Source organism: Myotis yumanensis, unplaced genomic scaffold, assembly GCF_028538775.1.
Source record: "Myotis yumanensis isolate MYYU_CA2020_CCGP unplaced genomic scaffold, mMyoYum1.0.hap1 SCAF_6, whole genome shotgun sequence".
NCBI classification, from domain to species: Eukaryota; Metazoa; Chordata; class Mammalia; order Chiroptera; family Vespertilionidae; genus Myotis; species Myotis yumanensis.
Genome location: NW_027223757.1, coordinates 75,431,886 through 75,444,160, shown reverse-complemented (window position 1 = coordinate 75,444,160; position 12,275 = coordinate 75,431,886). Strand labels below are relative to the sequence as shown.

At 42.5% G+C, this 12,275-nt stretch overlaps 1 protein-coding gene across 3 annotated transcripts in view; it reads left to right on the top strand.

Annotated features, from left to right (window-relative positions):
• The window catches only part of LRRC1 (leucine rich repeat containing 1), a 142,975-nt gene extending 131,816 nt beyond the window's left edge, over positions 1-11,159 (top strand). For all 3 annotated transcript variants that reach the window (XM_070418390.1, XM_070418388.1, XM_070418387.1), the window contains 3 exons: positions 6,564-6,736; positions 8,046-8,182; positions 9,676-11,159. In XM_070418390.1, the coding sequence (XP_070274491.1) occupies positions 6,564-6,736; positions 8,046-8,182; positions 9,676-9,834 (469 nt within the window). In that variant the 3' untranslated portion in view covers positions 9,835-11,159. The remainder of the gene's footprint in view (positions 1-6,563; positions 6,737-8,045; positions 8,183-9,675) is intronic.
• Positions 11,160-12,275: the final 1,116 nt, after the last annotated feature.

Below are 12,275 nucleotides of genomic sequence, written 5' to 3'. Positions count from 1 at the left end.
TTAGTTTGATCTGAATGTGGCATTTCTGTGGGACTTAGCCTGGCATGCATTTACAGCTTGAGAAGGGTGGTGTCCCCACTTCTCGCCTCCAGCAGTAGCAGCTCAGTGAGTCCCAGCCTCCCCTGGTTTTTGCCATGCTGGTGAGCGTGGATTTGCCTCACTAATTCTTGGGTAGAAAGATGGCTCTGGTGTCTAAAAACTGCTTTTCACATGAGTGATGGCTCCATTCTCCAGTTCTTGGAAGAAGGGAAAGTTCAGTTTTTATTATGCTTGGGCTGGGGTGGAGAAAAGCCAGTTAAAAAGTTGAGTTACGTAGCTGTCATCTGAGTCACTTAAGTGTGTCATTTAGTCCAGGTATATATAGATTAATAACCAAATTTTAAGCCTATTAAAATATTTAATTACTACTCATTTTAAAGTATCAGTATAGAAACTAATAATAAAAAGGACTACCACGTCAGCTCTTTGGCCTGGAGAAATGTCACACCATGGGAAATCATACCAAATGTGAGAGAAGTTTCTGCCTCTGCAATCAAGCATATAAAAATAGCACAGAGACTACATCTTAGTTTCCAAAAAGTTTCTTTGATAAATTGGATACAGTAAGTCACAGCAAGGATAACTATAAAATGGCACTTGGAAAGTAAACATCAAACCTTCTGGTACAATAACAGAGGAGGTGTCTTGTATCATCAGCTACTCATGGACACAGGATATACATTTACTAGACCCCCTCCCAGAGGATTATCCACCAAACACACAAAATTGGGTATTTGAGGATCTTCTCTGCAGTGTTAGTAGTTCCAAATACTAACAATGACTGTTAATGGGGAAACAGTTTATACCTTTGAATTTAAATAAAACATTAAAATATTAATTTAAACATATATTAAAATATATCACCTCACAACTGTTAGCATGGCTATTATGAAAAAGATAAGAAATAACAAGGATGTGGAGAAAAGGGAAACCTGTGCACAGTTGGTGGGAATGTAAACTGGTACAGCCACTATAGAAAAAGCAGTATGGAGGTTCCTCGAGAACTTAAAATTAGAACGACCGTAAGATTCAGCAACCTGCCCTGACCGGTTTGGCTCAGTGGATAGAGCGTCGGCCTGCGGACTGAAGGGTCCCGGGTTCAATTCCAGTCAAGGGCATGTACCTTGGTTGCGGGCACATCCCCAGTGGTGGGTGTGCAGGAGGCAGCTGGTTGATGTTTCTCTCTCATCGATGTTTCTAACTCTCTATCCCTCTCCCTTCCTCTCTGTAAAAAAATCAATAAAATATATTTAAAAAAAAAAAGATTCAGCAATCCCACTTCTGGGTATGTATTCAAAGGAAATGAACACAGGATATCAAAGAGATGTCTGGACCCCCATGTTCGTTGCAGTGTTATTTATAATAGCCAAGATATGGCTAAGAATCTATCAATAGAAGATCTATACTAATAAAAGGGTAATATGCTAATTAGACCGGGCATCTTCCGGACATCCTTCCAGACAAAGCCACAGTGGCAGGGGCCAAGGCAGAGGTGGTTAAGGGCAATCAGGCCAGTGGGGGGAGCAGTTAGGGAGCAATCAGGCCGGCAGGGGAGTAGTTAGGGAGCGATCAGGCTAGCAGGCAGAGGTGGTAGGGGCAATCAGGTTGGGAGGCAGAGGTGGTTAGGGGCGATTAGGCCGGCAGGGGAGGGCAGTTAGGGGTGATCAGGCCGTCAGGGGAGGGCATTTAGGGGTGATCAGGCTGGCAGGGGAGGGCAGTTAGGGGCAATTAGGCTGACAGGAGAGCATTTACGGGGTTATCAGGCCAGCAGGCAGAAATGGTTAGGGGTGATCAGGTCGACAGGCAGAGGTGGTTAGAGCCAGGCAGGCAGGCGAGCGGTTAGGAACCAGCAGTCCTGGATTGTGAGAGGAATGTCTGCCGGTTTAGGCCTGATCCTGCAGGGCATCCCCCGAGGGGTCCTGGATTGGAGAGGGTGCAGGCGGACTGAGGGACCTCCCCCCGTGCACAAATTTTGTGCACTGGGCCTCTAGTGTGTGTGTGTGTGTGTGTGTGTGTGTGTGTGTGTGTGTGTGTGTATGTATTGAAATATTCAGCTATGAGAAAGAAGGAAATTCTGCCATTATGACAACATGGATGGACCTTGAGGGCATGAAATAAGCCAGATCAAGGAAGGCAAATATTGTATGATCTCACATGTGGAATCTAAAAAAGTTGAATTCATTGAAATAAAGAGTGGAATGTGGTTGCCAGGGACTGAGGGTGGTGGGAGAAATGGGAGATGTTGGTCAAAGGGTATTCACTTCCAGTTATAAGATGAGTAAGTTCTGGGGATCTAATGTGTAGCATGGTGACTGTAGGTAACAGTATTGTATTATTGTATTATATACTTGAAAATTGCTAAGAGAATAGATCTTAAGTGTTTTTAACACACACACAGTGGTAATTATGTGAGGTAATGACGGTGTTAATTAAGTCTTCTGTGGTAATCATTTCACAATTTTTAAATGTATCAAATCATCATGTTATACACCTTAAACTTACACAATGTTATATGTCAGTTATATCTCAATAAAGCTGGGAAAAATAAAAGTATTAAAAGACAAAACACAATACAACAGTATAGCTATGTTATAAAATACTAAGCAGTTCTAAGAATGAGATATTTCTCCATAGAGACACAGGAGACCCAGATACTGATTAGTAGAGCAAGTATACAGAGCATTATCATTTTTGTTCATGTTCTTAAGAAGACATACCTGTTGTGGTACATCAAAATATTAATAGTAGTTCCCCTAGAGGAAGGTTGAGGCTTAGGGTTACAGGGGCTTTCACTTTAGATATTTTGATATTGTTTAATTTTTTTTCATTGATTATATTCTCTTTGTATATCTTTAAACATTTTTGAAAACTGCTTAAAACTAAAAGTTCTAGTAGGAGGTAAAAACAGATGAAATATTTAATTGTAAGAAGTATGCAACCACTGGGGAACTTAATATTACATTAATCAGTAGACTGTTTAATGTTTAGTTCTTAAATACATTTGACAAGCAATTGCTGTAGAATTTGAGGTGGGGAAGGTTTCTTCAGGTTGGGTTGGTCATGGATGTACTGGAAATGAGAGACTCATGGTTTGTTTATTCATTTGCTTTCACCCTTGTACCATTGATGTCAGGAGTAAGTATTGGCCTTTTATTTTGGGGTGGGGGTGGGGAGATGTGGTCCTAAATAGAACAGTGTACAGTGGAGCTATGGTTTCTTGTGTTGATTCTGCAGCATACAGAAGCTTCCAGAATAAACCAAAAATGTATTATTAACTCGTCTGGGAAGCCGGGATATATAATATCTATTTATCTATTTTCCACTTGTGTCTGGGATGGTTCACCCAAGAGAAACAGAGGCCTATGTGTCTCTTTCCCCCCAGGCCACAGAGAGTCAGTGAGAGGGTCAGCCCCGCCCAGTATGTGTGCAGACGGGCAGGACACAGGGCCTTCTTTTCTCTCTGACATCACAGGAGCACCTCTGTCCTCAAGACACTATGAACAGACTCGTGTGTTGTATGGGCAACGGGCATGTTCAAGCTGGCACTTTGATTCTTTGTAGAAAAACTGGCATTTCAGACAACAAATTCATCTCACATGGCTTGCTGAATGTGATTATGAGATGTGTTGTAGAGTCCAGTGACCTGTTTTAGCTTTTACCATGTGGTTTTGTCATCTGTAGAAACTGTGTTTATTACTGATGCTCTGCCTGGCCTTTCATCTACTGTATCCCTGTGCTTCAGCATTTGCTAGGGAGCCAGTGTTAGTCTGAGAAGGTACGATGACCGTGTTTGAGTTACCTGTGTTTTGTGCCGGCTTTCAAATCTTGATTTTTTTTTTTTCTTCTTCATGTTCTCGTGATTAAGAAAGGTAGAGATGCTGACTATAGATTTCTTGCACAAGACTTGAAACTAAACATTCTGGAGGATATTATTAGCTTATGTCCTTTTAAAACAGAAATAGGGACAGACTTTCAAATAAATGATCCTTTTGTTCAATAAAATGGAAAAGTTTAATGTACTTTAAGCTTTCATCGTATATTAGGCTCTTTTAAAAAATCACTGTCACAGTGCCTGGCAAATACATGTCTTCTGTCTTTAACTTCCTTGCCTTCGAGTACATGACATCCTTTGGGCAGAGGGAGAAATAACTGGTATAAGCCTGAGCGATTCCCCTTTCCGTTCCCCTCGAAGAAGCAATGCCTCAGAACAGGAGGCGTGGAGCTGGGAATCTGCTGTCCCCTGCCCTCTTTCTCATGGTCTGAGCGTGGATTTCACTGCAGTGGGTAGATTTGGGATTTAGAAATCCATATTTCTCACCTAGTGTGTCGCTCATTAGTGAAATATTGCAATGTGTGATACATAGAGACTTTTCAAGGGAACTTAACATATGCAGTTCTCATGGATGCATTGATTTCAGAACCTCAGTCCCACATAGATACAATTGTGCTGTGCTTTCCACCCAGTCCACGTGCGTGGGAGGCATCTATCTTCATGGACTCACGTTAGGAAAATACTGTCTCCTCTCCGCAGCTCTTACATTGGAAATCTTTGCAAAACATATTAATTGTTCTCCTGAAAAATTTGTTGATCATGCATTTGTTAATATTCTCTGTGCACTCTTTGATACTTTTTTATTTCATTTGTTAAAGTAGCTTGACCATTTTAACATTTTCCTTAGATTACATTTTCCTTATTAGTTTTATATTATCAGAGTATACCTTCTCTTCATAGCTCTGCAAAAAGTTCTAGTTTATTTCCCACAAGTCTGTCAGTTCAGACTGGACTACAGGCAGACCTCAGAGATAATTGTGGGTTCAGTTCCAGACCCTCTCACTTCATTCTGCAATGAAGTGAGTGTAATCTTTTAGCTGGTGGAGGGTCTTGCCTAGAATTTGTAAAACACACAACATCTGTAAAGTGCAATAAAGCAAAACACAGTAAGACAAGCATTGCCTGAGTATTTCTAATAACTCAGTATTAATCTGTTGGTAAGATCTACAGGTCGGTCTTCCTCATATTAACCGGGGATAGGTGTACAATTTTGTCAAAGAAAGAACCCCAGGAATACATGCTGTCCTATCATTCTTCATGGGATTAATGGGCTAGATGTCTCTTCTAAGGAAATTTGCCTCATATAGTAGTTAACAGAATGTGAGTAGCTTAAACAGTCACTTCTAAGACTGATCTATAATTTAATATTTGGAGTCATACTTAGTGGGAAAATATGTGATCAGATATATCCTTAGATTCTTTAAACCTTGAATTTCTGGTAGCAACATGGGTTTGGTTGTTTTGCAAAGTGAATTAGCATCTTGTATAAAGCATTAGTTTTTACTAAGCAGCGTTTTCACCCTCGGCACTGTTAGCATTTGAGGCCAGATAATTCTTTGTTATGGGGGCTGTCCTATGCATTGTATGATGTGTAGCAACAACCCCAGCCTCAGCCCACTAGATCCTACATGTCTACAGACATGGCCGGATGCCCCTGAGGGCAGAGTCACGCCTGGTTGAGAACCACTGTGCTAACCTCTGGAGGTACCAAGTCCATGATTTCTGTGGTGATCTTTACTGAATAGACCTGACTGCTTGCAGCCAAGCTGTGAAATATTTGTGCAAATATAAACATGAAACTAATCTTTAGGTGTCACATTACAATTTTAAAAGTGCTTTGCTTTATATATACATGATCTCATTTGAAACTGAAGCAATCTGATGTGGATATTAATTATCACGTAGGCGTCTGAGAAGTGGGAGCTTCTAGAAACTGAAAGATAAAAAGTTTAGGATGGAACACTTAAAATCTCCCTAGAGAAAGCAAATGGAGTCCATGAAAGAAATGTTTTAGCCTTTATTTTAACTGCAACTTAACTTCTTCAGCATCCCACGCATCTCCTTCCTCCAGTCCTATTTGCCAGGTGCTGCTGGAAATAGGTAATCCCACAGGCTCCCACCAGCCCCGGTGCCAAGGTGTTGCCATCCTGTGTGAGAACTCAGCTTCCGAGGTTACACTGGCTTTGGTTTTTCTCTTTAAGTCGGGACCTCTGAGTGCAGGACTGAATTATGTGCCCCGTAATCTCCTCATTTCTTGCGCTATGGCCTGGCGGTGCCGATGAGATAGGTCAGTGATGGCGAACCTATGACACTTCTGACATGCGAACTCATTTTTTTGGTTGATTTTTCTTTGTTAAATGGCATTTAAATATATAAAATAAATATCAAAAATATAAATCTTTGTTTTACTATGGTTGCAACTATTAAAAAATTTCTATATGTGACACAGCACCAGAGTTAAGTTAGGGTTTTTCAAAATGCTGACATGCCGAGCTCAAAAGGTTCGCCATCACTGAGATAGGTGATAGCAGAAAGGGAAGCACAGACTACTCAGTCTATCTGCAAAGCGTAATCGGGTATCTTACTATCAACCCAGCCCCAGGAGGTGTTCTCATTCTTTGCTGTTTTTATTGACAGGAGTTGATTGAATTACACCATTTGAGGCCTGATGTCTTCTTTTGTTTTATATTAGGTTGTCGCATCTGCCCTTGTCTCTCACGGCCTTGAAGTTGAAGGCTTTGTGGTTATCTGACAACCAGTCCCAGCCTCTGCTCACGTTCCAGACAGACACAGACCTCAGCACAGGAGAGAAGATTTTAACCTGTGTCTTACTTCCTCAGCTGCCTTCTGAACCTACTTGCCAAGGTGAATTTAAGGACTGTGTTCATTTGACCACAAGAATAGTAGGAGTTCATATCTCCCCATAAGATCTCTCACTTTCACATATGACTGTATTTTTGTCCAATTCTGCCCCTTAGAGCTGGCCCAGGTGAGGTCCCTGTGGGCCTCCTCTGGGAAGGTCCCCTGCATCTTTACAGAAAAAGTACCACTCACGCCTGTTTAAGCCTGAAATTCCTTAAACACCCTCTTGGTTTTGAATGATAGCCGAGGTTGAAAATACAGATACTCCTTAAAAGTCACTTAAAATCCAAACTGAGGGTTTGGAGGATGAGTATTGACTTCAGTTGGCAAGTTGTTTTTAAGCCAGTGAGTTGTTTTGAGTCACTGTACCTTTGTTTTATAAATATGTGTAGTTTCAAAAAGTATTCACACTAACATCATAGTGCTGTTACAAATCCTTTGCTGAGCGCTGATTTTGATGGAGGAGAACTGGAGTACCCTGGGAGGGCAGGAGTCCCTAAGTGGAAGGGCCCAAAGCCACTTGCCAGCCCCACCCGTGTTAGATGAGCTTTGAAGACCCCAAGGGAAAAACGTGGTAGAATGTTTTACTGCGGCAAGTCCTGGTCTCTGACCCGAGGGCCCCATCTAGTCCTGGTCCCCGACGCGTGCAGCCACAGCTAGTCCTGGTCCCCGACGCGTTCAGCCACAGCACTCTCATGAGAATGTTTTTTTTTTTAAATATATTTTATTGATTTTTTACAGAGAGGAAGGGAGAGAGATAGAGAGTTAGAAACATCGATGAGAGAGAAACATCGATCAGCTGCCTCCTGCACATCTCCTACTGGGGATGTGCCCGCAACCCAGGTACATGCCCTTGACCGGAATCGAACCTGGGACCTTTCAGTCCGCAGGCCAACGCTCTATCCACCGAGCCAAACCGGTTTTGGCAAGAATGTTTTTGAAGTTAGTGTTCTGCATCATTGAAAAGAGACAGCAACTCTGTCCCAGGCTTTTCCTTTTTTTTTTCTTTTTAATCCTCACCCAAGGATATGATTTTACTGATTTAGAGAGGGACAGAGGGAGAGGGAGAGGGAGAGAGAGACACATCCATCAGTTTCTCCCATACGTGCGCCAGACTGGGGATCAAACTCACACCTGGTATGTGCCCTGACCAGGAGTCGAACCCGAGGTCCTTGGGTGCACAGGATGACACTGAACCAGCTGAGCCACACGGCCAGTGCCTTTTCTTTTTGTTTTTAATTGTTTACATTACTGCATAGCAGTGTCCAGTCACCCACCCGAGCTCCCTGCTGATGTGCCTTTGTCGTGACAGAGAACCTGCCTCGCTGTGGGGCCCTGGAGAGCCTGGTGAATGACGTCTCCGACGAGGCCTGGAACGAGAGGGCAGTGCACAGAATCAGTGCAATCCGATTCTTGGAAGATGAAAAAGATGAAGAAGACAACGAAATGGTATGGAAATGGAGATTCTTGGCCTCAATAGAAGCTCAAAATTTAAAAAGCCTTCCAAGATTAATAATGGTGCCTAATAAGGATTTCTTGTGTTTTCAACAAAGTATTTTCTGTTTTGCCTTTAGAATTTTAGGGTTTTTAGAAGACAAAACTAGGTACTTCTAGGTACAGATTCACCAAGTGTGTGTAAGGCCAGTGGAACGTTTGGGTCTTTTTGTCTGAATAGTTTATGGTACTTCTTTTCTTTATTTGTGATAGTTTCCCCTCCCACCACCACTGTTTTCTTAAAATTGATTTTTCTTTTTTGTTGTTCCCACTGAATTAAGCCCCTTCCCACGCTCTCAGGTATTATGATATGTTGGCTGCATTCACACTTCCTGCTGTGTCGCAGCTCAAGTTCAGTTGTGCTGAATTCTCTCTCTCTCCCTCTCCCCCCACCCCCCTTCACCTGTGGCCTTAGTTGGATTCCTTAAGGAGTTTTTAGTCAGAAATCAGGAATAGATGTGAAAGTGCCTCTCAGCCTCACTTTCATCCACACCTGAGTGTGTCTCAGTCGCCTCCGGGCGTCAGCGACAGCTCTTCCTACATGTTGACTTTGGCTCTTAAACTCCTCACTCATTGAGATTTTCATAAGCAGAGCTTCGCGGGAGTACTCGCAGCCCCCAAACCAGGGGTGGCTTTTAAATTATTATTTGTTAGTCTCTGTTATTCCAGCTGTCACCAAAGGGGATTTTCTCCTCTTACAGCGTCTGTGCAAAACAGGACTTAGGCATGACAATACCTCACTGCGCGGCTCTTTCCTGAGGGTGATTCTCTCACCAGGGACTCCTTGCCTCTGTAGCGCTCTCATGTTATTAGCCTACTTAACTCCTCCTGCATTTAAAAGATGTAAATGCCCTTTTATGAGCTGAAGAGCATGCAGCCTGTGAAAAGATATAATTTTAAAGCATTGCCTCTCTCCTTTCACTTCACTCCTAGCTCCGTGGTCTTTATGAGGAGCTATGAGGCGCGTGTGACGGTTCCCTAGTGGGTCATATGCACAGCGCACAGCGGGATAAGGACAGGCGGCCTTCTCTTTATTCTCCTTTTTCTTCAACTCCCTGCCTCCAGCCACAGCCACTCTGAGTAACAGAACATTACAGTGATTTTAATTCAGAACTCTTTACCCCTTCATTTTTTTTCCTTCACACCCCACAATTACATCTTATAAATCTTTTATCTTTTTTCTCACAGTTCATGGAACTTTATTGTTACACAGTAATGTCCTATTTTAAAACGTCTTCTTTTATTCCGAAAGTAATCTTCTATCTTGGCTAGCTAAGTTACATGCACCACTGTCCTCGCCCATTAACCACCGGGAAGCCGGAGTAAGTGCTCAGAGCTCCGGCTCATGGTCTGCAGGAGGCAGGCTCTGCTTTGGAGGCTGCCGGGAGCTGCGTGTCTGAAAGAGAAACGGATAAAACCTAAGCACTCACTCCACTGTCTGTTTTCAGAGAACACTTCAGAGGCGGGCCACACCACACCCAGGGGAGCTAAAGAACATGAAAAAGACAGTGGAGAATTTGCGGAACGACATGAATGCTGCTAAAGGACTGGATTCCAACAAAAACGAGGTCAATCACGCCGTTGACCGAGTGACCACTTCTGTGTAGAATTTCGCCTCCAGATTTTACCTCCTGCGTCTTCCCCTGCTGTCTTTCGAGGAGCCTCCTGCAGTCCTCGGTCCTCACCAGAACCCTGCGCATGGGCTCCCCACGTCTCCCCACCTCGCGTGCGGACGCTGCTCTCTCCAAGGAAGTGCCTTACTCTAGCCCGTCAGCCCATGGTCTCCCAGCGTGACTGTTTCTTTCCCTACACTCCAGCTGTTTGTACAAGTAGAATACACTACTGTCAACATCTGACCTTTGTTTTTGTCTTATGTTGGGGGAAGGGAGAGCAAGAAGGGAACATTGATCCTCCTCCCTCCACGAAGTGCTGGGACACTTTAACCCAAGTTCTCTTGGACCTATTGGTGAGAGATGGTTTTATGTGTGATGGAAAATCGATACTTTTTAAAACCCTTTTGGCAGCTCAGATGGTGTAAATTTAAACATTTTGTATAGGTATTTCGTAACAAAAAATATGTATTTCTTTTTTGTTATTTTATCTTGAAAACGGTACATATTTTAGTATTTGTGCGGAAAACTCACACACAGTCCTGAAGTATTTGCTTTTATTTGTACCATCCACTGTGCCTTACTGTGTCCTGTGTCATGTCAAACCAGTCGTGCGCAACAGCAGCCCGAGCAGAAGGGCGGGCCAGGGACGCGGTACGTCCCCCAGCAGTGTTGGCTTCTAATTCTGATCTACCTGGGGATTTGTTCTTAACCAAAAAGAAGTTACCACTGATTTGTAGATTATATTGGATGATTTTTTTTTAAAAAAGATAAACCAAAGGATTAGGCTGCTAATATTTCATTTCTTATACTTTTAACTTTTTATAAATGAGTCTCGTATAAATGAGTGGAGTGTCTGATTGTTCCTACTCGGAAGGTATGTGCCATTTGTAAAATAAAATAGAACAGGCAAGCACAAAAAGAGAAAACCGGTTTTGAAATTCATGGGTAAATAAATTATGTACTGCGAAAGAAAGTATGATTTTACTCAAGAAAACTTTCAAAGTTTTATATTGGGATATAAAACCACAATAAAGCAAAATAACCTACTATGCCGTATTAGAAATGTTGCTATCTTTATAAGTGCAATTTGTAAATAGTGGTTGAATCAGTGTAACAAAATATTGCTTCATGTTTTAATTTTAATTGTGCTAATTTAAGGAGTGTGGGGTATATTTTGGTATGTTTCCGCTGATTTGATTTTTTTTTTTTTGGTATGATGTGATAAAAGAGGAATGAAAAGTGCCAGTCACTGTGTGGTGTCTAGGAAAATCGTGTTGGTGTTTTTTTCTCTCCATGAAATAAAGTCACCCTGGACATTAGTCATACAGCTTTTTAAAATTAATTATCATCTTGCATATTCAAATGAGAGCAGGTGGCTGAGTTTTTTGTTTTGTTTTTTGTTTTTTGACAATGTGCTGCCTTCCATTACATATCTAACCCACTGGTCGGTTTTGAGTTCACTGCCGTGGGACTCACATTCACTGCTCCTTCTCCCACCCCCCGGGGCAAAGCCCAGCACTGCCATCAGCTCAGGCTCCTGACTGGGTTGTGGCATCTGGCCAACCAGATGTCTTAGAAACCTGCTTTCAATCAACCAAATATGATACCTTCTTTTACTTCTGCACACCTTGCTGAATTCACTTTGCTTCTTAAGTTGTTTGTATATATGTATATTTGACAAGTATTTATTGAGTTGAAAGTACATGGCACCTAAGTGGTTTCTGACTTGTCAGTTTTATACCTTGCTCCCTAATCTGGGTACCCATCTTCTTTTCTCTATTTTAAGATTTTGGCCTACTCTGTTTTGTTTTATAAAGATGATACCACTAACTCATGGGCTGCTACACAAACACATTAGTTTTATTTAAGGAGAGCTGTCTGGACTCTGAAAAACAAATAGAACTTCCATAGTGGTTTTGTTTGTTTCTTTTCCTATAAAGCCCACACTTTACTACTCAGTTTGTGATGGTCTTAGTGGATGAGAGGTGTGCATACATTTTTCTAGGAAATTTTATGTATCTGGTTGTTTCCTTGGGCCTGTCTCCTGTACTTGACACTCACCTGCGTTTTTGTTTTGTTTTGTGTCTTGCTTTCCATTTTTGAGATTTAGTTTCCCCCCCTCCTGGAGAGGGAAAAGTTACTTTGGGCCATTTATTCTCAGTGGCACTGCAGTGCTCTTTCCCTCCAGGGGGCTGGGAGCAGACTTTCCGCTTCACCACGGCAACAGCACCAACCTGTCAAACCCTTGGAGAGCATGCCAGCCTCTTCCCAGGAGCCCTCTCTCCTTGTTATAAGGAAAACTTAATTATGTGGAGGGATACCTTTGCTTGTGGGCTGGAGCCAGGTCCCTGACCTTTCCTACGGGTATGTGATACCTCACTGTCAGGCGCCACCCCCAGTCTGCCTCTCCCACCAGGAAGGGGAGGGGTGTGGCC